The 25411-nt window shown below is 40.9% G+C and overlaps 1 protein-coding gene across 1 annotated transcript in view; it reads right to left on the bottom strand.

Moving 5' to 3' along the window:
- CUBN (cubilin) overlaps window positions 1-15118 on the bottom strand; it is a 301694-nt gene extending 286576 nt beyond the window's left edge. Inside the window, exons 1-7 of the mRNA XM_003257683.2 lie at window positions 14961-15118; window positions 14437-14566; window positions 13150-13245; window positions 12109-12147; window positions 8935-9036; window positions 7845-7948; window positions 941-1067 (exon numbers count right to left, since the gene is read on the bottom strand). Of these exons, the coding sequence (XP_003257731.2) occupies window positions 941-1067; window positions 7845-7948; window positions 8935-9036; window positions 12109-12147; window positions 13150-13245; window positions 14437-14566; window positions 14961-15079 (717 nt within the window). The 5' untranslated portion in view covers window positions 15080-15118. The remainder of the gene's footprint in view (window positions 1-940; window positions 1068-7844; window positions 7949-8934; window positions 9037-12108; window positions 12148-13149; window positions 13246-14436; window positions 14567-14960) is intronic.
- Between the last annotated feature and the right edge of the window lie 10293 nt (window positions 15119-25411).

Genomic DNA, 25411 nt, shown 5'->3' with positions numbered 1-25411 from the left:
GGCACAGACCTTGGAAAATCAATTCTGTTTGTTTTTCTTTGGAAAGTTCTTCCTCCTTACCCACCTCCTCAACCCTTCCATCCCCATTATTGGACGAGAACTATTTTCCATCACATGGGTAGAAAAAATACAACTAAAAATAAAGAATTGAAGTTCTCATGAAGAGCCAAGCCAGCCAAGACTGGACAACCTTGAGGGTCAGGAGTCAAAGTCATCAGGACCCAGGGCATGGAGGGGCATTCTGGGGAGTGGGCTTTTAGAGTCTGCAGCAGTTCCAGAGACTCAGGCCAGGAAAAGTCAGACTCCTTGAAACCACATACTGCCAACAAGACTGGTCCTTTTATATTCCTGTGTTTTGTCAGTGTTAAAACTTACAAGGCCAAGAGAAGGTCTTATCTCAGAGAGAGTCATGACAATAAAAATGGTCCTATTTCGGCCGGGCGTGGTGGCTCATGCCTGTAATTGCAGCACTTTGGGGGGCTGAGGTGGGTGGATCACCTGAGGTCAGGAGTTCAAGACCATCCTGGCCAACATGGCAAAACCCCGTCTCTACTAAAAATACCAAAATTAGCCAGGTATGTTGGCATGCTCCTGTAATCCCAGCTACTCAGGAGGCTGAGTCACGAGAATTGCTTGAACCCGGGAGGTGAAGGTTGCAGTGAGCTGAGATCGTGCCACTGCACTCCAGCCTGGGTGACAGAGTGAGGCTCCGTCTCAAAAAAAAAAAAAAAAGATCCTATTTTACATAATGACATCTCAATCTCTGGGTCCTACTTCCTGCATATTTCATCTGCCCTCCTCGCCTACGTCCCACTTACAAACAGGAAGTGACTTCACCTCTCCAAGCTCCAGGCAATGCTTGTATACAGTGGGCATAGGAGGAGGAGGAGCTACTAACCATGGCTCTCTGCAAGGAGGCACATTTGGGGAAGGGACCCACCTCTCCAGCTTGCTCTCGGACTGAATCCTCACAGATGCCATGGACACAGCGTGCCACAGAACCCCCTTCACAGTCATCATATTTGGATGCACACTGGGGTCCGTACGTCTCAGGTGGGCAGTGACAACTGTTGATTACACAAGAGCACAATGTCAGGGCATGTGCTTTGGGGCCAGTGCCTGTCTCTTAATATCAATGAGAAAAACAATTCAAATTACAAATCAACAACGTTAACATGGAATCGTCAGCCAGCAATGCAAATTTACTGACTGGAGTCTCGGGAGAAAACCACTCTGCTCTGCTCCAAGTGGTGGATTGAGTAAATACAATGTTGGTGAATCACAACTTATTCTCTGGTAAGCCTAGCACTATAAATTCTTGTGTTATCAGGTCATCAAACAGCATTTTCAAAGGTCAGATGTGTATAAGCCAAAGGTAATAGAGTTCGTTCAAGAAGGTAAAGGGAGAGACCAGCAAATCCATTCATCATCTGTCCAATGGGACCTGCCACGAAGCACAGGCAACGTGGGCTACACTGATAACTCCCAAATGCTCTCTAGGATTATATAACCCCACACACAATCCAGTGTCCACACCTCACAGTCTATGATCATTATTATTACATTACAAAGGGCAATATGTCTTCTATCCATAAAAGGTGTAGTTATATAATATAGTGACATTTCTTTCATTGGCACATTTGAATTTCCAACAAAATGTGGTAATTATTACATTATGCCTAAGCTAGCAGTGGTTTGTTACTAGAAGATTTTAGTCCAATAATAATCAAATAAGCAATGTTGTTTTAAACCCTTGTCATTGTTAAAGCTGCTTTCGCCTTATCTCTACAGCTCAATGGGAACGTCTATGATCTGAGCATGGGAGCTAGGGGAGGAGGAGGGTAGAGGAGTCCCAGAAGCCTAAGCCTATCCCCACATGCCAGGGCACACCTGATGGAGAGGGAGGGCCAGGCCCAGAGGTTGCCGATTGCTGGACTTGAGCAGAATTGGCAAGAAAAGCTCTCATGGGGGAAATGACTGTTGGTGCCAGGGGTCAGAGACAAGGAACAGGGCATGCCTGCATGGCCAGGCCTCCCTCCCATGCCATTCTACAAAGGAAAAGAGCTATTTTAACAAGACACAGTGAGGTACAAGGAGCTTAGTAATGTCCATGGATGACAATGTATGAATGACATCGTGGGAAATTAGCATTTGACTGTTTGAAAGGCATCAAGAACCAAACTCCAGGCACAGGATTCGGCTTGCCCGTGGTGGGCCCCAGAAGCAATTGCTGAGGTGGCAGCTTTTTGGCAGTTTCTAAGGAAGAGGAGAGCAATGAGTGTGGCCAGAAATGGAGAATAAGAATGCAGGGAGCACCATCCATGCATTCATGTCGGGAGACCAGACTTAGCAAATAAAAACACAGCATGCCCAATTAAATGTGAGTTTCCAATAAATGAATATTTTTTGGTATAAATATGTTCCATGCAATTTACAACATCAGTATATATTTACATAAAAGCTGATTCATTAATACATGACATTTCTGAGCATTCCAAAGTTGCCTTTCGAATGGCTCATTAAGATAAAGTCATAGGAAAATAACAATAAATATTAAACTTAAGGAGAAATTGAATTATCCATCCCCCCACCCCCGCCCCACAGCCATTTATCTTCTGGGCAGCTCTCTCTACTTTCCTTCTCATATTGTTTTCTTTCCTCTTTGTCCTCCCATCTTTACATAGAATATTTGTATAGAGAATTTAATTAGACTCTTGAGGATTATAGAACTTTAAAACAGTTCATACACGTATTTGAGCATTTGATCCAGGAGGCTTCATTACTAAAAGTTTATTTTGCCACCTGTCCCAACACCTGCCAAAAATGTTTAAGAATCTTTTTTTATTTTTATTTTTGAGATGGAGTCTCACTCTGTCACCCAGGCTGGAGTGCAGTGGCGTGATCTCAGCTCACTGCAACTTCTGCCTCCCAGGTTCAAGCAATTCTCCTGCTTCAGCCTCCTGAGTAGCTGGGACTACAGGTGCATGCCACCACACCTAGCTAATTTTTTTTTTTTTTTTTTAGTAGAGATGGGGTTTCATGTGGTGAAACCAACTGATTAGTTACTCATTTAGCAGAATTCTGTTTTCTAGAGGTAGAGGCTGGTCTCGAACTCCCGACCTCAGGTGATCTGTCCACCTCGGCCTCCCAAAGTCCTGGGATTACAGGCGTGAGGCACCACACCCTGCCTAAGAATCTTTAAACCAACTGTTACTAGCTTTCTATTTTCTATATCTGGGAGACCTGAGTGTTTGGGAACCCCTGGGATAAGATTGCCTAGGTTTAAATTTTGGTCCTTCCTGTTAACTGTTCACCCAGACAATGTACTAACTCCCTCTGCCTCAATTTCTTATGAAATAATAGTGGTAATCTCTGTGAACTATGGTCATATTCCAGTCTAAAGGCATTCCCTTGTAGGAAGTGCTAAGAAGATTGTCTTTATTTTATCACTAAGTGCTTAACTATTGCAAAATGACGTAAGATTTGAGAGGAGATTCTGGTTCATGGACCTGCAGTTAAATCCTTTTTCTTTATCTCTCTTCCTTCATCCTTGCTATTATCACTGGGAGATGAGTAGGCATTAATCCTATACTGTTCTCTAAATAGCTACAAAGTACACTTCTTTCATTTAAGTTTAGATGATGTGAGAAGATAGAGAAAAGGAGGAAGAAGGTCAAGTAAACCATAGGATTCCTTTCTATGATCCTCAAAAACAAGTATTATTAATCCCATTTTACAGACTAACATTTCCCAAAACCACAAAATGAGTAATTGGCAGAAGATAAATAGACACTTAGGTCTACCCAACTCCTGTACCATTGTTTCTGCATGTTGTATTCTTACATTCTGATAAGTAGAGTTATATGAAGATGCTGCATTTTTAGGCACCTTTTTGTTTTGTTTTGTTTTGTTTTGAGACAGGGTCTTGTGCGCAGGCTGGAGTGCAGTGGTGCGATCTCGGCTCACTGCAACATCTGCCTCCCAGGTTCAAACGATCTTCCCGCCTCTGCCTCTCAAGTAGCTGGGACTACAGATGCGTGCCAGCGCGTCAGCTAAGTATTGCATTTTTTGGTAGAGACAGGGTTTCACCATGTTAGCAAGGCTGGTCTCGGACTCCTGGCATCAGGTGATCCACCCGCCTCGGCCTCCCAAAATGCTGGGATTACAGGCGTGAGCCACCGTGCCCAGCTTCATGTACCTTTTAAACATAACAGGGTTAACAGGCAAAATATACTCTCAAGGTGTCTTGATATGGCCTTTAAAAATGAACAATTACTTACATACCTCCCTAAGTGAAAATGAAAGACGTATATTGTATTTTTAGAACCAACTGACTACTATTCCTGCTTTAGTTATTAGTTACTGATATAGCAGAAGTGACTTTTCTAATGACCTTTTATTGCCAACTTGGTTCCAGCAGAACAAAGCTAGGCTTTTCTTTGAAAACACTGCAAATGCATTTTGGCAATTGAGAAGAGGTTAAACACACTTTGATAGTCATAGTTTAACTTGTGTTAGAGTCCATGGTTCAATACTAATTTTACTGACTGATTGAAAAAGGTAATAAGTTTAATACCTAACTACCACCTGAGCTAAAACCAAATTATCCTCATTGTTTAAGCTCTGTATGATGTAAAATCTACCAGTGATATGAATGGAAATAAATGAAAGAAAATTTACTAATCATCATGTTTCTGGAAAACCAAACAAACTCAACTTTTTGTTTTTCTGGAAAGCCTTCTAGATCTCAGCCCTAAATGTACAACACACACCATCCATGCATGGCAAGTTCAGATCCCAAGGGCTGTCTTAAATCCAAAGTAAGAAGGGGAGGCTTGGCACGGTGGCTCACGCCTGTAATCCCAGCACTTTGGGTGGCTGAGGTGGGCAGATCACCTGAGGTCAGGAGTTTGAGACCAGCCTGGCCAACATGGTGAAACCCCATCTCTATTAAAAATACAAAAATTAGCCGGGTATGGTGTCAGGTGCCTGTAATCCCAGCTACTTGGGAGGCTGAGGTAGGAGAATTGCTTGTACCCGGGAGGCAGAAGTTGCAGCCATTGCACTCCAGCCTGGGTGACAAGAGCAAGACTCTGTCTCAAAAACAAACAAACAAAAACAAACAAAACAAAACAAAGTAAGCAGGGAAACAATAAGAATCAAGTCTTCAGAACAAAGAAGCAGTAACAGCATGGAGAAGTGGCAAAATATCTTTGTGTTAGTTGTCTGAAGCTCTGGGTCTAGACCTGAAGCCAAAAGAATCAGTGGAAACAGAAAATGATGTTTCTTGTGCTATAATCATTGTTCTAAAAAAGAATTTCTACCAGAAGTTTACCTATGAAACAGGTATGAAACAGGACTTCCCAAGAATGAGTATCTACACCTTTTCAGAGGTCTTTACAATGGCAAATTATTAATCCAGTTAAAGACTCCTTTATCCGTCCAAGTAAAAGAGCTCAAAGAGTTAAAGAAACTGAACGAGGTCCAAACTCCAAAGCGAACTTCGATGCCATGACTTTTTTGCAGGTCCAGATGATTCTGAGTCTCAAGTTTTCTTTTAGCTAATGTGTGTTGAAGTTTCCCAAAGGGTTTTCTAGCCTCAGTGAATATCCTGATTAACAAGGATTTAACCTCACATAATTAACAGAACTCAAGAAAGTATCTAAATGTTCACTTGTTTCATTACACGTGGATTCCACAAAGCAATAATTTAATCTTATGCACCTTTTTTCATTTTCTTTTATTCCCTCAAAAAGTCTCCAACATATGCCTGAATTAGGGGACTTAAAGTGTAGATAAGGAAATGGAATTCATGAGGTTTCAGAAACTATTTCCATATCAAGAGAAAGAACCCTGATTTAAATGCTCTGTTCTCTAATGTCCTCCAGCAAATCTATGAAGGGCAGAGACTAGGAATCAAGATCATTTCCAAAGCCATCCACACATCATCAGTTCTTCTGCATTCTTGCTCTCCTTTATAAAAGAGTGCAAGACAGAATTTGGTACTGTTCTTACAAAGTTGAATCTGTCATTTAGAAATGCAGCTTTCAACAAATAAATGGTTCCTTCCCTCCTAGCTCTTATTCCATCATATGTGTGTGTGGATAAAGAACTCTAACCTCTGACATGCTGCAAAGAGTGGTGAATAGTAAAGGGGTTTTTGTTTTGTTTTTCATTTTGCAGGGGGAAAAAATAATGTGCTGAAAACAGCAACAGCCTTTATCTTGGTCTATGGATCTCATCGCAGTTTGCCCATACTTGTCGCTCTATTGGCCCACAAGACTCCAAAAGACAGTGATGATAAAGGAAGACTAGGAGTGAAATCTAATCTCTATGACATTCCTAGATATCAGGAAGGTCAGAAAGCAGAAGTTCTAGGAGCCTGGACATTTGCTACCAATACCTCTACGTAGCAATCCTCCTTGATAAATGCCCATAAACAGAAATCAGGAGAAAATGGGTTCAAAGAAATGAGAGACTACACTGCATTTTGCTTCCAGCCCAAGCCTAACAAAGGCAGGGAAAAGAGGCTTCATTTAAATGAGAAACAGAGTCCTGGAATCAAAAAGCTCTTTAATAAATTTTAAAGTCAGAAGTGGTTAATTTTAGTTTTGCATAATGATTGGACTCATAGACATATCTAGCAGAAGTTTGAATGATTTGAGTTTATAACCTGGAATGAGTAAAAGTTTTAAAGATCAGATCAAAACAACAAAAGTGTCAAATAAAAAGAGAAGGCTTGTGACTGCATTTTTAGGAGTGTGCGTTAATAGTGATGGTTTAAAAAACAAAATTACTGCACTCATTTTTGCTGGAAAGACTAGAATGGATATTGTTATGAGGAAATTGAAGAACAAGATATCAGAGACACCAGTAAGAGGGCAAATAATTGCTCTTTAATCCAATGAGATTCTACTCCAGCGTATTGAAAGGAATTGTTCATTCTATAACAGAATTTATTTATTAATCTTTTAAAAATCACACAGTAAAAGAGACCAGCCAAACTACAAGGAAAAACAATGTCTAGTTTAAAAGGTGACTTCAAAGAACTGTACAAAAGTAAGTTTGCCATTGATCTGCCTTAAGGTTTTGGACTTCGTTATTAGAAAGACAATGTGTGCGTCATCAGCAAAGCTTTGATGATGGATATCCCTAGAGCATGATGGGAACATAGAGGCCCTGAGATGCCTCACTCTGCTTAAAAAGGGAAGGGAAGGTTTCCTGCAGAAAGTAATGCCTGAGCTGAGCAGAAGAATTCTGTGGACAAGTCACTTGACAGAATAAGTCAGAAGAGAAGATAGAGCTGTAATGATAATGATGACTGTGGTCAGAGAGAGTTACTTCATCCATTGAACCTCAGTTTAATCTTTGACCTTGTTATGGTCACATTTTGACATAGTATTGAATAAAGCTCTCTTTACTCAAAACTATGAGCTTGCTAACATATGGAACGAGTACAGCGGGGGGCACTGGTGTGGTGGGGTGTCCCCTTTTCTACTTAAGGCCATTCGGTGGCTCCCTTTCAATGCTCTGGCTCTTCCTAAGTCTTCAGCTCCTCTTGCACCAGGCCATGCTTACTCTCTGTGCCAATCACGGGAGCCTTCTTCCGGTTCCTTGGGGATGTTAGAGCAAGGATTTCTTCATGGGGTGAGAGTAAAGGACTCATGAGCTTTTCTTCAATTAAGTAAAAATAGCGATGTAGACATTAAGCAAGAGCTAAATATTTCCTCATGGAGTACCAACTTTTGCTGGAATACAGATGGTCAATTTAGGATGCTCTTAACTATGGGACGTTTTAGGCCTTCCAAAATATACCTGATATTTACCAAAAAAAAACCAGTTACCTGTAACTTCCCATTGTATTAACACATGTGCCTCCATTCTGGCAGCTCAAGGGTGTTCCTGAGTAAATCTCACATTCGTTAACATCAGCTGAGCAGAGAGGACCCTGTGATCATATAAGGAACAAAGTCAGGTGCCAAAGGTCACAGAGGTATCTGGAGCCAACATTCACATGATATGTTTAAGGATTTATATGTGGACAGTAAATAAGTCCTCATAAAGCCAAATACAATAATACTAATATTAACCCCTGGCTATTCTTCCTCTGGAACTCAGATTTCACCTAATAGAACCCAAGAGCTCTTCATAAGATCACAGCAGTCACAGGAGAGGAATCTTTATCTAGACATCATAGAATCCTCAGTTCACAGTTGTGCTGCATCTGGGAATACTTAACTTTTTTTTATGTGCATGCTGGAGACAGTTTCACCATTATCAGAAAAAATAAACAAACAAAGAAAACAAGAAAATTTGCATAGGTATGTCAAGATTTGTTTGGTACATTCCAATGCTGAACAATTTAATGTTAACAGTAATATTGTGTTCTTCCAGGTAGTTATCCAATCAAGTGAACCTCTCCTTTCAATGGCTTTAGTATTCAGTGGGTTATACAATCAAACTCACCACTGTTTGGATTTTAGCATACATGGTATACTTCATTTTGATTCGGGAGGCCACAGAATCCTAGAAACTTTGGATGGAGAATTAAATATGCCTGATGATTCCAAGGAAACCACAGATGCTGACTCGCCATCATTCCTTTTTTTTTTTTTTTTTTTTTTTTTTCGAGACGGAGTCTCGCTCTGTCGCCCAGGCTGGAGTGCAGTGGCGCAATCTCGGCTCACTGCAAGCTCTGCCTCCCGGGTTCACGCCATTCTCCTGCCTCAGCCTCTCCGAGTAGCTGGGACTACAGGCGCCCGCCACCACGCCCGGCTAATTTTTTTGTATTTTTTTAGTAGAGAAGGGGTTTCACCGTGGTCTCGATCTCCTGACCTCGTGATCCGCCCACCTTGGCCTCCCAAAGTGCTGGGATTACAAGCGTGAGCCACCGCGCCCAGCCCATCGTTCTTAACCAAAGAGCAAGTGACTCACCTTCCACTGTGGGGGACAGATACAAAAAAAGGAATCATGCAGATTGAGGCAGGTTCCACCATTCTGGCAAGGATTGCTGCTGCAAACTTTTTTGTCAACAGTCTGAAACAAAAACAGGACAGTCAATGAGATGACTTGCAGTCAGCAGCAACAAAATGCATGTTACCGTGCATGTGGGATTACATTTAACTTTTAATCAGTGGGGGTCTCCCTCCAGACTTAAGCCGTTACTTATGTTCTTCTTCTAATCACCTCTCCTGTGAAAAAACAGAAGGCGTTTTCTATTATCAATCTTGTTCCTATTCCTTAACTCTCAGCATGCTTTTGACCATGGGTGGGATGAGGTCTGAGGGGAGAAGATTCTCACTTTGCCTTGGAAAAGTATTATTCACCTGAGAAAGAGACCTCAGTGCACAAGAGTAAAGGTTTCAGGTGTGGAAATAATAATGGATGTTCCTATTGCACAAAGAAAATAAAATGGAGATTCCGGTTCTTTTACCCGTGATTCTTATCTTTGGTCCCTCGAGGTGAGCCTTTGAAATATGATCATCTGCTGCTGCTGCCCCTCCTCCTTAACCATGGGTTAAGGTGCCTGAACTCCTGCTCCAAGTCCCTTTGTTTGAAATGTGGCCAGCTAAGACATACCCTTCACCCTGGTGCTCACCTGACTGCTTTCAGCCCAGATCACAAACAGACCTACCTTTGTCTACATCTACATCTACATAACCTGGGGAATCTGACCCTATGTCAGCTACCAGTTTGAATCTTGTAAGATTTTTATTGCCTTTGGGTGCAGAGAAAACTTCTTTTTTTTCTTTTCTTTTGATTTTTTTTTTTTCTTTTTCTGAGACGGAGTCTGGTTCTGTCGCCCAGGCTGGAGTGCAGTGGCGCCATCTCCACTCACTGCAAGCTCCGCCTCCCGGGTTCACGCCATTCTCCTGCCTCAGACTCCCGAGTAGCTGGGACTACAGGCGCCCACCACCACGCCTGGCTAATTTTTTGTATTTTTAGTAGAGATGGGGTTTCACCGTGTTAGCCAGGATGGTCTCAATCTCCTGACCTTGTGATCCACTTGCCTCGGCCTCCCAAAGTGCTGGGTTTACAGGCGTGAGCCACTGTGCCCAGCCAGAGAAATCTTCTTTAGAGGGAACAATTGATTATGCAATGATGGCCACTTTATGAATTTCACTCATAGTCCAATTGTCTGGGTTTTTGTTGGTATTGTTGTTTTGTTTGTTTGTTTGTTTGTTTGTTTGTTTGTTTTTGAGATGGAGCCTGGGTCTGTCACCCAGGCTGGAGTGCAGTGGAATGATCTCGGCTCACTGAAACCTCCACCTCCTGGGTTGAAGTGATTCTCATGCCTCAGCCTCCTCAGTAGCTGGGACTACAGGCATGTCCCACTATGCCTGGCTAATTTTCCTATTTTTAGTAGAGACAGGGTTTCACCATGTTGACCAGGCTGGTTTCAAACTCCTGACCTCACATGATCCACCTGCCTCGGCCTCCTAAAGTGCTGGGATTACAGGCGTGAGCCACCATACACAACCTAATTCTCTGTTTTTAAAAAGTTAAAATAGGGGCAAACTGTTCATTACATTTCATATATATGTATACACACACACATACATATATATTATATATGTGCCTATATATATGCCCACACATACACACACACATACAAACACAACGTACTATATATAGTGACTCACAAAAAAAAATTACGTCTGTTTCCTTCATTTTATGGATGAAATAGAAAGCCAGAGGATAGCCAACTGACTCAATACCATTTTCTGCAAAGCACATTCCTTCTCCACTTTGGTCATAAATTAGATGACCACACATCTGGGGGTCTCTTTATGAAACCTGTTTTATTCCATTATTCTATTTTTCTCTTTGTGCTAGCACAACAATTGGCTCTGTCCATCATAGAACACTCTTTAGAACATTAACCACAAACTCATTCAAAGGTTTTCTGTCGGACAAAAGCAACACTGGGGACTAAAAACTTAAAAGCCTACAGGGGCCCAGTAGAAAATGAAATCAGGAGTCAGGAGGAAGACAATAGGGAGTGGTGGGGACTGTGGTGGCCAGAGAGCATTTGCCCTATCCAAAGGCACAAAGGCATTTACATTTGAAAATCATTCAATGCTCCTCCTGAGGGATGGGGGTAGGAGGACCAGCTGAGCAAAAATAATGAAGCCCTCCAGGAGACAAAACTTGAGTGTAGTGTCATGGTCCACAGCACTGTTCTTTACTCATTTGCTTTCGCTAAACTACTCTCTAAAAAATGACAGCTGAGGGGTCAATGTATTATCTAAGTTGAGAAAAGGAATACACGAACTTGTTCATCAAATGACAAAAAGGTTTGTAGCAGCAATCCTTGCTGGAACGGTGGGACCTGCCTTAACTGCACAAGTCCTTTTTTTGTATCTGTCCTTCACAGTGGGACAGATCAAACTTAAAAGTAGAGGAAATAGCTTGAAGCATGAGCAAAACAGATGAAGAATGTTTGTGCAGAAATTCTTACACTGGAATCCCCAGACTTTTATGCAAAATTTTAAATATGAAGAGATTCTGTACATTTCTCTGCATAGAAGGTTACAGCTTCCATGAAAGTCTTTAAAAGGTCAGCTTCCTACAAAATGGGTAAGAAGCCTAAGTTTACATAGATCAGTCTACAAGCATGTAGTACAATTATAGAACGTTTTCTGTAAGAAACTGTTCAAGTTTAATTACCAGCAAATATCGTTTTAAGAAAATTTGGACTATTTTGTGATACACCTAGACTTCTGAGCTTTGTGTCAGAGAGGATGCTCGCTTTCCAAGCCCCAGTCCCTGATGGGAGAATCAGCAATTTGGGAGATCACTAGCTGACCAAGCGCGACACACACAGCTAAAGGGTGACGGTAGAAGATGTGGGCTGTGGGCTGCAAACTCAGGGTCAGAAGCCCTAACAGGCTCAGAGACCTCAGCCTTGTCATTTCGTCTGTCTTAGACTCAGCTCTGCATCTGCATCCTGGGAAGCATATGCTGGGATGAGAATTAAATTATGGGAAAAAGCAAGTTTTTAATATTAATCATCCATTCACCTTTAAAATAAGAATAGCGGCTCTATTAATGATTCTAGTATGTTTTCTGTGAAAGATGTTGGGTACGTAATAGGATGAGACCTACCTGCTGCAAGCCTTGGAATTTTCTCTCAAGATCCACCAGCTGGCAATAGGGAAGAAAAAGCTTCAGTTAGCTGGTTCAAAGGCATTGCGCATGTGATGTTATATCTTTGACATATTGTCCTAATGCCCTCTGCTAGGGACACACTTTGTTCATTCCTCTATTTATTTCCTTTTTCCTCTTCATTCCTTTCCCCTCAGGATTTTCCTCCTTCCCATTCCCTCCTATCACATAGATTTCTGGGGTATTTTTTAAGTTTTTTTTTTAAAGTACAACCCACTGATAAGTTGACTGATTGCTTCTCTGTACACAGTGACTATGGGAATGTTCATAAATGTCAGCGATACATCCACTTCCCCAATAAGAAGGTTGCTCTCAGAACTTCAACAAGGCTTATTTTCTTTCTTTCTTCCTTTCTTTCTTTCTCTGTCTCTCTTTCTTTCACTCTGTCTTTCTTTCTGTCTGTCTTTCTCTCTTTCTTTCTTTCTGTCTCTCTCTCTCTCTTTTTTTTTTTGGCAAGGTCCCACTCTGTTGCCTAGGCTGGAGCACAGTGGCATGATCATAGCTCACTGCAGCCTCAACCTCCCTGGCTCAAGCCATCCTCCCACTTCAGCCTCCCAAGTAGCTGTGAGTACAGGCTCATGCCACCATGCCCAGCTATTTTTTTTTTTGGTAGAGACGGGGTCTCACTATGTTGCTCAGGCTGGTCTCAAACTCCTGGGCTCAAGCGATCCTCCCTCTGTGGCCTCCCAAATTGCTGGGATTACAGGCAGTTTTTTATATTAATCATCCATTCACTTGCAGTGAGCCACTGCGCCCAACCCAAGGCCTACTTCTGCAACAAGTGCTTGCACAGCATTTCCTGCCTTCTATCCATCACTTCTACAGCCTCCATTACAGCTGTGTCATTTAACCAAACCGTGCGTAGTTACATGCTAAGTCTCTAAAACGCACGCAAAGTTGGTATATCACTACAAAACGGTTACTTATAAAATAGAATTAGGGAGAACTCATTGGTTCTTATGATGTGGATGTCAGACTTACCTTGGAATTAAGCTGATAGATTTGACTAGATATATTTTGAGGCAGACCAATTGCACTCCCTTTTAACTCTATAATATCATCTTTGTTTTTCTGGATCTAATTTTAGAAAAAGAAGAAGAAGAAATGAAGAGCACTAGTGAAAATATATTTATCTTACAGTAATATAATTAAAAACTTGAGTAGTATTCTACTTTAAGCACTAAGATCTTGCCTATTATTATAAAAACCAAAACACCATGTGTAATAAACACTGGGCTAAAATAGCCACAGCATAATTCCACTTATCCTTTTCAGTAACAATAGATCAAGATATTTTCCATTTGTATGTTTTCGTATAATACCAGTTTAGGGTGCTTATTAAGAAACCTGGCTTGGAAGCAGACTGTTTAGGTTTTAAGTCCTGGCTCAGCTACTTATTGCACGTCCTGGGCACGTTACTTAACTGCTTCAGGGTTTCTTTACCTCTCGTAAAACTAGGGTGACAATAAAGGCCACCTCATAGGACAGCTGTGAAGGTCAAATGAGATAACATCCATACGGTGCTAAGCACAGTGGATGGCCCACAGTAAGCTCTGAATAATGCTGACTTCTAACATTATGACTGAAATACGCAGTGATTATTGGGAACTGAAAACACCCAGTAAGGCAGAAGAATAACTGGCCAATTCTGTTCTGTGGCAAAAGCAAACTGGTCACATGTCCACATATCCTTGGTCCCCTCCTTCCTCACAACCCCTGTGGAGGAGTTTCAGTTCTACCCTCCATGCCTTCTCTGGACTAGGGTGCATTGTCTGGCACAATGAGCTTCTACCTTTCAGCATATACTCCCTCTACCCACCATGAACCCCAGGACATTGTCCTTTACAAAAACGTGTCTGATGCCTAATTATATTCTCTATGCTAAAGATGGAAGGTACACTAGGAAGGTACAACCTGAAGACAGGTTGATTAATGAGTACAATATATAGTTAGATAGAAGAAATAAGACCTAGTGTTTGATAGACCAGTAGGGTGACTGTAGTTAACATTAATCTATTGTACATTTCAAAATAACTAGAAGAGAACAATTCATATGTTCTTAGCACGAAGAAAAGGTAAATATTTAAGGTGATGGATATCCCAATTACCCTGATTTGAACTTTACATGTTATAGGAATGTATCAAATTATGTATTAATAAAAAATAATAATTAAAAAATATTCAAGGTACAGATTAATCTAGACTTGTTCAAATAAGTCACCGTATATGGATATACAAAATGACTTCAAGATATTTCCAGTGTATTACCTGATGTAAACATTCACTGAGATCTTCATCATTTAATTTAATTTTTCCCAGGGATCCGGTTCTAAACTCAATGTTTTGAGCAGACCCCGTAAGAAACACCAAATTTCCTCTCTCTGTAGCCATTCGAGGCCTATATAATTCAAACCAGAGAATGCATCAGTAATTAGCAGGTACAGTTTTTAAACCAAAATAACAAAGTTTCTTACTCAATAACTACAGGCCAAATACATCTTCACTTTTTGATCAACTCAACCCAACTGCCCCTGCTCATCTGCCACTTTTTTCTCTGCACATTTCTCAGAGATACCTCCTGGCAATTGCAAACAGATTATTTGCAAAATGACAGATGAATAATTTGTGCATGGGAAAGTAATTTCATACCTCAATCTAAATGTTTTTCCCTGTTTGCTTCTCAACATAATTTGCCTCAAGAAAAACTGCACCTTTGTTTATCTGGCTATTTGGGAAAACTGGTGAGGAATTAGTCTAGTCCCTGAGTAGGAATAACCCATGTGTTTACTTACGGTTGGAGATTGATGCTTCTTTTTTGTCTCTGCAGCTCAAGTCCTCCAGCTTCGCCATTTACTTCAGCAAATGTTAATAAGGTAGCCAAACTCCAAAGAAAAGGTAAAGACATGTTCATCACCAACCACCCAGGTTGGCAGGTAAGAGTGAGGCCCCTCCAACCGAGTACAAGATTTTGCAGAACAGCAAACCAGGCAGGTGTACTTTGAACCATGGAATATCCTGTAACTGTTGAGTTTTTTCGTCTTTGCCCTAGAAGGCTGTTATTTTTTCTTCCAGAGGGATGTAAATGATCTTAGATCTTCAGTACTCTTCAACTTGTCAGAGGTCAAAATCTACCTTAAGTGATGCACAACTTAATCATTATCTATTTGACCTTTGAAACAGTAACGAGCAGCTTTGAAAACATCCACTTAAACAATCTTTGCTTAAGAAGTAACTAGGTTTCAACAAAAGTAGACTGGTCATTATCTACACCTTTCTCTGCTCCCCTCCTTCCTCACCTCCCTTGCAGAGGAGTTCCAATTTTACCCAGTGCTAGGAAAACTAGATATCCACATGCAAAAGAAGTTGGAGGCTTACCTCACACCATACACAAAAATTAACTCAAAAAAGTTCAAAGATCTAAGTCTAAGAGCTAAAACTATAAAATTAAGTCATAATGGTTCAAAAAATCTAAAACTATAATATAAAACTCAGAAGAAAAGGAGAAAAATTCATGACCTTGGATTTTGGATTTGGCAATGATTTCTTGAGTATGATACCAAGAGCATGGGCAAAAAAAGAAAAAAACACAGACAACAAAAAGATATAAATTTGAATACATCAAAATTAAAAACGTTTGTGCATCAAAAAACACATCAACAGAGTGAAAAAGCAACTCACAGAATGGAAGAAAATATTTGCAAATCATATATATATATATATATATATATGATAATGGATTAATATCCAGAATGTACAAAGAATTTGTACTTTTTATTTTTCATCATCCCTCTGGGACCTATGGACAGCTGTGGAATCCATTCCCACTTTCCACACTGCCCTATACACCCTTCCAGCTGGATGTATGGTTTGAGGACATGGAGCATTGGTGTCCCCACTGACTCTGTGCTGGGACTACAGAAACCACTTAGAGTGATGAAAATATTCTACATTTCGATTGTAAAATCAACTATTGATGCACTCAAACTTTCCATGAGCACACAGACAAAACTGAATTTGAGGGAGAGCTATAAAATCTCACTTCTAAGAAAAATCTCTAGGTAATTACCATTGAATTGGTTAATACCCATGCAGGCTCTTTCAGGACAAGCCTCTGTGTTTTACTTATTTTGTGTCTTACTTATGTAGGCTCTTTGAGGAGAGGATCATTATGTACCGTAGCATACAATACTTTACTTGTGCCGGGCGCAGTGGCTCACGCCTGTAATCCCAGCACTTTGGGAGGCCGAGGCGGGCGGATCACGAGGTCAGGAGATCGAGACCATCCTGGCTAACATGGTGAAACCCCGTCTCTACTACAAATACAAAAAATTAGCCGGGCTTAGTGGCGGGCGCCTGTAGTCCCAGCTATTCGGGAGGCTGAGGCAGGAGAATGGCGTGAACCCGGGAGGTGGAGCTTGCAGTGAGCCGAGATCGTGCCACTGCACTCCAACCTGGGTGACAGAGCGAGACTCCGTCTCAAAAAAAAAAAACAACAACAACAACAACAAAAAAAACTTTGCTTGTGATACTCAAATAGTCACTACTTTTAAAAATTTTTTAAAATCTTCCCAATTTCTTCTATATGTCTTTTGTATCTGCTTTTTTCACTCAAGATAATGCTTTTGTAATTCATCTGTGCTGTAGTGTATATCATTAATTGGTTCCCTTTTATTATTATTATTTCATCATATGACTATCCCATAGTTTGCTTCTCTACTCATCAATTGATAAACACTTGAGTTATTTCCAGTTTGGGACTACTATAAATAAAGCTGCTATGAACATTTGTGAACAGGTCTTTGTGTCAACATAGGTATCTCACTGTGATTTTAATTTATATTTCCCTAATGACCAAAGATGTTGGGCATCTTTTTATGTATATTTGCCATTTTGTCTATCTTCTTTGGTGAACTGTCTGTTTAGATCCTTTGCCTATTTTTTAAAATTTTGTTGTTTGTCTTTTATTGAATGTAAGAGCTCATATATTCTAGATACAAGAATTTTCAAATATATATTTTGCAAATATTTTTCTGCCAACCTGTGGCATGTCATTTTGTTTGCTTAAAAATATTTTTCGGCCGGGCGTGGTGGCTCATGCCTGCAATCCCAGCACTTTGGGAGGCCGAGGCAGGCAGATCACAAGGTCAGGAGATCAAGACCATCCTGGCTAACACGGTGAAACCCCGTGTCTACTAAAAATACAAAAAATTAGCCAGGCGTGTTGGAGGGCGCCTGTAGTCCCAGCCACTCGGTAGACTGAGGCAGGAGAATGGCGTGAACCCAGGAGGCGGAGCTTGCAGTGAGCCGAGATCACGCCACTACACTCCAGCCTGGGTGACAAAGCGAGACTCCATCTCAAAAAAAAAAAAAATATATATATATATATATATATTATATATATATTTTTTTCAAGGACAACAATAAGTAAGACACAAAAGACTGATTCCTAAGCGATTCCATATTGTATGATTCCATATGAAAATCTAAAAAAGCCAAAACTAAATTGATAGACAACAAATCAGAGGCCAGGAGCTGGGGAGGAGATTGATTGCAAGGAGGCATGAGGGAACATTTAAGGGTGATGAAAATGTTCTGTATCATGATTGTGGTTGTGGTTGCATGACTGTATAAATTTGTCAAAACTCATAAAGCTGTATACTTAAAATAGATAATCTTTGGTAGATGTAAATTACAGCACAATAAAACTGATCAAAATTATTTCTCTTCTATATTTGTAAATGGCTTCATACATCAGGATGATACAAAATATTAATTTGGTGTTAAATTAAATGCTAGGAAAAGATATCCGATAGCCTTTACATCAATAGAGATGAAATTTATCATAATAAATTTGTTTATTTGAAAGCTTAACAACTTGGCATGGGGTGGAGGGAAAGCTTGACAATATGAAATTTTTGGCAAGTTTAGAATAGGATAAGATAGGCTGGGCTAGAGTCTTCCAACCAAAAGGACAATTCAAACACTCTGAGCTCTGGACGTAACTATTTTCATGATTATACTTTCTTAAAGACCACTGAACTCTGCTAATCTTTCCAGTGCAATAGAAAAGGCCTCCAGCACGATCTTCATAAGGACTTCCTCTTTGATAGGATTTTCCTGTTTTGTTAATTAATGTGTTTATTACTCAACAAAGTAATCTCTCAGCTCCCAATCTAAGCATTCAATTGCTCACTGTCCCCCATGTTAGAAAAAAAAGTAACAGTCTTTCAAGGTCTGACGGACTTTTAGTGATGAGTTAGGGAATTTTACATCCAGCTCATTCACTCAACTCTAGCTCAGATCAATAGGCAAGGCAGACTGTCTGCATATGTTGACTCTGTGAAATGCAATATAAAAATCAATTGCTGTTTCCAAGGCATTGTCACTCATTCTGTTTATCTACTCTATTCAGAAATACTTCAGGAAAGATGAATAAAAGTAGTTTTAGAATCCATGACCTTCAGATCTATACGGTAGATAACCTCCCTTCTTCTCCTCCCCCAAAGTAAACATTCTATAGACCTGAAATTCTATCTTTCACTGACTAGTAAAGCTCCTGTCTGTTCCCTAATCTAGAATGCATTCCACTAATAATTCTGCAGGTGCCCTTTACATGTTAGCCATCTATAAGATGATAGGAATACGAAATGTAATAAATTGCAGATTCTTCCCTCTGAGGGCTCCAGTCTAGGGAAGACCACATGGTTGAAGGTTAAGAACATGGGCCTGAAGCTCATTTATGTGCGTTCAAAGTCTGACTCCATTACTTACTGACCATGGAACCTTGTTTTTTCATCAGCAGGCAGATAATAACAGCACTGAAGTTATGTAAAATGTTTAGCACATTAGGTTTCTGGCACAAAATAAGTGTTCATTAAATATAAGCTGTTATCAATATCATGTAAAGAAACATAATAATCCTCACCCTCCTCTATCCTCTCTTGGGTTTAGGTTCCTTAAAAGAAAGAATGACAAAAAGAATTCACAGCTGTCTTTATAATCTTGGGTACAAGGAGAAGTAAGGGTGTCTGATCATTTCTCCTATAAAAGAGGATTTTGGAGCAGAGAGATGAATTGGGGACTTTGAGTGAGGAAGATGATAGCTGACCTGGAGTTAGAGGTGTGAGGCAAAGGTAACTGATGTCTAAGAACAAGGCAAGGTGACTCCAGGAAGCACAGAACAACTCCACATTGGTGGATGGAGAGCAAGATTCCATTTAAATCCAAGAGTTTTGAAGAGCAGGCAATCCAAAAGAAACGGTATCATCCTTGAGTGGAACTGAGTAACCAGGGTGAGGAAGCTTTTGTATGGGGTGCTAGCAATGGAGCCCTCGGACAGGGAGGGTCTGCTCTGGGGGCTGCTCAGTATTTGGAGGAGGGCACCTAGGTGGAGAGTTTACCTAAGGAACGCTTATGCACATTTGTATGCATTCATTAAAATAAAACCCTTAGGGCCGGTCGCGGTGGCTCAAACCTGTAATCCCAGCACTTTGGGAGGCCAAGGCAGGTGGATCACGAGGTCAGGAGATCCAGACCATCCTGGCCAACACGGTGAAACCCTGTCTCTACTAAAAATACAAAAAATTAGCTGGGCATGGTGGTGGGCGCCTATAGTACCAGCTACTCAGGAGGCTGAGGCAGGAGAATGGCTTAAACCTGGGAGGCGGAGCATGCAGTGAGCTGAGATAGCGCCACTGCCCTCCAGCCTGGGTGACAGAGCACGACTCTGTCTCAAAAAATAAAAATAAAATGAAATAATAAAAAATAAATAAAACCCTTAGGTCAGAATACTGATAACATCAATGGCATGTTGTAGACTTTAAGTTTATAATGGTGTCTGCTGTACTCTTGATTTCCACCCATCAGCCTTTACTCTCTTTGACTTCTTCAGCAAGATGCATGTGAATGTATTTTGCATTGTTGCTGATATCATACATCGTACATGGAATAACGGTGGTACCCAAATGTTCAGTGTACTGCTCATCCATAATTCATGACCTGCTGACTTCTGCTCCGGGTCCTGTCTCATGGTCTCACCTTTTTCTTTCTCCCTCATCCTGGCTCCACAGCCCTTCTCACAGAAGTCTTAGCTCCCTTCTCTCCCTGCCTCCCTCCTTCCAAAACCACCTGAATGTGGTTGTAAGAATCAGAATGAACTACTCCTTTCTCCTGTTTTTTTATGTTTTTCAAGATATCTCTGTGCAACCTTTTCTCCTTCTGTGACATCCACTTCTCCTCCCTTTATATTCTGAATGCTCAGTTCTTTGCTCCTCCTTTAAATAATTCCCACAGACTTCACAAATAAAAATTCCCATAGTCATTAAAACATACATGAAAGTTAATCCCAGTATACTAGAATTTCACATGAGGGGAATTTAAGGTTAAGAAGGGGTCATGGTAATCAGAATATGGCTAAGGACAAAAACAGAGGTGAGGGGAGGGAGAGAGAGAGAGAGAGAGACCTTTATTGGAGAACAATGGAGGAGAGAATTAACTCTGCCTGGAAGGGGAATGCAGGCTTCCCAGGAGTCCATCTGAGTAGTTCCCAGGTAGAATAGTGGAGTGAGGAGTTTCAGGCAGAGTAATGGCGTATACACAAAGCTTCTCAGTAGAAAGTAGCTCGGCAGGGCTACAGCAGTGTGTATATGTGGGAGATGAAGTTTTAAAAATGAACAGGAGGCCAAATCAAGAAGGACTTTGAAATATCATTTTAATGAGCTTAGATTTTACTTTTAATACTGCAGAATTATGAGAGTCTCTTAGGGAAGAGATTAACATGGTCATGTTTGCATTTTACAAGCATCCCTGTGGAGCCATGTATGAGACCCAGAGTTGGTAAGGAGGTTAGAGTACATGTTCCCCCCTGCAGACGGAGTCTCACTCTGTCACCCAGGCTGGATTGCAGTGGCACAATCTCGGCTTACTGCAACCTCTGCCTCCCGGGTTCAGGCAATTCTCCTGCCTCCACCTCCCGAGTAGCTGGGATTGCAGGCCACACCACCACGCCTGGCTAATTTTTGTATTATTATTAGAGACGGGGTTTCACCATGTTGGCCAGGGTGGTTTCGAACTCCTGACCTCGTGATCCGCCCGCCTAGAGTACACTTAAAGAGATGTGACATGGGGAGGCTTAAGGCAATGGACAGTCAGATGAGGAGACAGTGAGAAAGATATACAGAAAACAGGCTAAAGAAATACTTGGGCAGTTAATATTTCATTAGAACTATTAGAGGGGGAAGTTGGCCGGGTGCAGTGGCTCATGCCTGTAATCCTGACACTTTGGGAGGCCGAGGCGGGCAGATCACTTGAGGTCGGGAGTTCAAGACCAGCCTGACCAACATGGTGAAACCCTGTCTCTACTAAAAATACAAAAATTAGCTAGGCGTGGTGGCATGCATCTGTCGTCCCAGCTACTTGGCAGGCTGAGGCAGGAGAATCACTTGAACCCAGGAGGTGGAGGCTGCAGTGAACCATGATTGCACTACTGCACTCCAGCCTGGGCAACAGAGGGAGACTCTGTCTCAAAAACAAACAAAAACAAACAAAAAACAACTAGGGGGAAGTTAATGAGTTAATGCAGAGGCTTCTTGCTTGGAAAATTGGAAGGAAAAAGATGTCATTAATCGAGTAAGAGAATAATCAGGGGAAGGAGATTTTGGAGGAAAGATAGTTCAGATTTGGATACATAGAGCTCTAAGGAACATCCACCACTCTTTGCTGCTTCACAGGCCTCACTCTCTGCAAGTGGTTTAACCATCTAAGATGGGAGTGGGGTAAGATGGGAGTGGGGAAGATGTAGAGATGGCGTAGACTAGAACCTTGCTACTCCAAGTGTGGTCCACAGACCCAGCACAGGCATTCACTCAGGAGCATGTCAGAAATGCAAAATCTCAGGTGCTACCGCCAACCTGCTGAATTAGAATCCTCATTTTACAAAGATCCCCCTCCCTGCCAATTATCTGTACACTCATTAAAATGACCTAGAAGCATGAAGACACCTTCACTCATGAAGAGAGTCAAGTGGTCCCTGCCACCGCGTCTGCATTTCCATTTCTACATTTTTCTTAGATTGATTCTCCAATTTTTAAATAATTTTCTATTTTCCACCTCTTTGTCTTGTTTTGTCATACTTTCTGAGAAAGTATTTATCTTTTAATTTTCTAGTAATTTGTTTTAAAATGTTGCTATCATTTTAAATTTAAAAACCCCTTTTTTGTTCTTGTTTCGTAGTTGTAACATCATCTAGTAATTTTTAGATAGTTGCTTTTTGACGCTTTCTTGTTTCCTGTATAGGCTCTGTTTTCTCTAAGTTGTTTTTCTCCCATTTGTTTGCTGGTTTAGGTCTTTCTATTTCATGCTAGAGGCTTTCCTCAAATACCTATGGATCCTTATATGTTCACTGACATTTAAAAATAAGACATCACAGAGCAGATTGTAGGCTCTGTGTGCATGGGTGGTGCTTATAACTGGTAGGCTTTGCCACAGAGCAACTGAATGGCAAACTGACAATTTCACTGGAGAACCCCAAATGCCCATCTTTGAAGGCAATTTCCCTTGGAGACGTTCACTTTGTCTAGAAAAAAATTCTCCAGTTTTCTACCTGACTAGTAGAGGTGATGGAGATTTTATAATAGGTGTACAGACTTTACTTACCCTCTTATCTTCTATATTTTTCTCCAAATTCTTGAAGAGCATCTCATTGCCACATTAGTATATTTCACTGCTATTTTTTATACCAAGATTCACTTTTTATTCCTACCAGCTTTATCTAAATTCCATTGTTTTAGAGGCTGAATAAGCATTTAGTGAAGATATACGAAGTCCTTGACCATGGGGGAAATTCGAAAGAAGTAAATTTATTGAGTTTCTCTGATTTACAATAAAGTCATAATGTACAAATCTGGAGAGCTGGAGTTAGGCAACATTACAAAGACAAGTGTGACAAGATGGCACAGAATACACAGTAACATGCTGTTAAGTAAACAGCAGGTACCAAACTAGGAAAGATGTCCAAGGCCCAGTATAGGCACACTATAGAAAGTGGTTCCACTGGCCGGGCCCAGTGGCTCGTGCCTGTAATCCCAGCACTTTGGGAGGGCAAGGCGGGCCGATCATTTGATGTCAGGACTTTGAGACCAGCCAACATGGTGAAACCTTGTCTCTATTAAAAATACAAAAAAATTAGCCGGGCATGGTGGCACACGCCTGTAGTCCCAGCTACTCGGGAGGCGAGGCTGAGGCAGGAGAATTGCTTGAACCCAGGAGGTGGAGGTTGCAGCAAGCCGAGAGCCATTGCACTCCAGCCTGGGTGACAGAGCGAAACTCTGCCAAAAAAAAAAAAAAAGGTTGTTCCACTTGTCCAGCAGGGTGACCTTGGAGGAAAGTGGCTGGGTAAAGGAAGAGACATCGACAGAAGGCCTTAAGTGGCAGATTAAAGAATGTTGATTTGATCTTTTTAATAGGGGGATGTTCTTTTATCTTGAGTGCAATAATCCTTATGTGATATTTCTGCTAGGCCAGCTGAATTTATCTGGAGGACTGGATCAATGTGGGAGTCATAAAAATGAGGAGAGGGTTGAGATGCAGAGGTGCGTTGGAGGATGGACAAATTGGCAAGATTCTCACACCCCTAATGCTAGCTCCCATTACATGTTATAGCTTCAATCTGGCTTTCGTGCTTTTTTTAGTCCCTTTTCATTTTCATATCAGTTTAAAACAGAACACTGTAGAATTAATCTGGTTTTTAGTCGTTAATGGAAACATTTGTGAATATAACGATCTTTTAACCTTCATGACACTTAATTCATTCTCTTTTTCAGGGATGTAACATTGCTTAAAAGATACATTTACATATGTCAGTTTTGTGATTTTCTGCAAAATTTTGGGGCAATATAACATTGTTCCAATTCATTCATTTTCCATGAAGGATTACATAAAATAATTATGGAAATCAAGGTACATTTAAAACTATTCTTTTGCTCGTTTCATGGGAAGTGCATTACCACCTAGGAAATTACCAAGTCTACTACTGTGATGAACTGATCTTTTTGAAAGCAGTGTGGTTTTGGCTCAGGGCACATAAAGCAGACATTTGTTCTCCATGCTCATTACTACGATGACTACAATTATCTTTGAGTAGAATGAAAAAGAATTATGAGTTAATCATTACCATTTAAATTACTGAGGTTTGGCAGAGCTTTTACTGAGAAAGCAAATTGTTGAGAGTTTGGAGAACTTTTCCACTTTTTTCAAGTTTTTTTTTTAAGTAATATAATCCCTTCATAAACAATGAGAATAAAATAACGAAATTCAAATCCAGAGGGAGAAACGCAATAGGGGAATAGGGCTTTGGAGGACGAGCACAGGGGTGTTCATGGCACATGTATACACACGTGTGCACACACAGCTTCCTAATTGTAACTCAAGCAAATGTTACAGAAAACATAAAATATGCACTGAAGGGTCTTGCATCATTGTGAGACAGGGAGTGGTTAAGGATCAGCCATAGCAGAGGAGATATTAATTGCTAAGGATTAAAGGCTCCAAAAGCTAGTAAAAAAATCAACAGAGTTTTCTCTACCTCCAACAGCTCCCGGAATGGGGACTTCAGCAACTCCATTGGATTAATCCAAGCTTGGTTTCCAAGAAGGTGTGAAGCAGTGAAGCGGAGTTTACCATAGGTGAACCCTCCTGCCATCCTGTTCCAAATCAACCTAAAAAGGACAAAATGAGTTTTCTACTTGGTGACCCCTAAAATTCCCCAAACAAAGCGGTAAAGTTAAATATTTAGACACCATTCATACGATAATCAAAGGAAAACGTCTGATTGCACTCAGACTTCAGCATGAATGACAGAAGAAATGTAGGTGGTAAATAACTGCAAACAACTTATATTGGATCTGATCTTAGGAAAAGGGGAAAGTACATCTTTGTGACAATATTTTGTGTTCTATTAGGGGAGGAGAGCAAGAGAGGTGAGAATGTCACCACCGAGGGGGGGAGGTAAAAAACAGTTTGGTTCTCTTTTGGGAAGGAAAATGAAAAAAAAGAAAAAGAAAACGAAAACAAAGTTTGGGGATACTTGGCACTCTTCAGACTCTGCCTCTTGTACCTTTAATTGGGAAGATAGACGCAGAAGCAGTACACACAGGCATCTTTATCTTGTGAGAGGAAGCTTTGCATTATGGATGTGATTTATGGTGGGAGAAGTGATTTAACAAGGCTGATGCCTTACAAAGGGGCA

This window comes from Nomascus leucogenys, chromosome 9 (assembly GCF_006542625.1).
Source record: "Nomascus leucogenys isolate Asia chromosome 9, Asia_NLE_v1, whole genome shotgun sequence".
In the NCBI taxonomy this organism is placed as follows: Eukaryota; Metazoa; Chordata; class Mammalia; order Primates; family Hylobatidae; genus Nomascus; species Nomascus leucogenys.
This window is presented reverse-complemented; position numbering and strand designations above follow the sequence as displayed.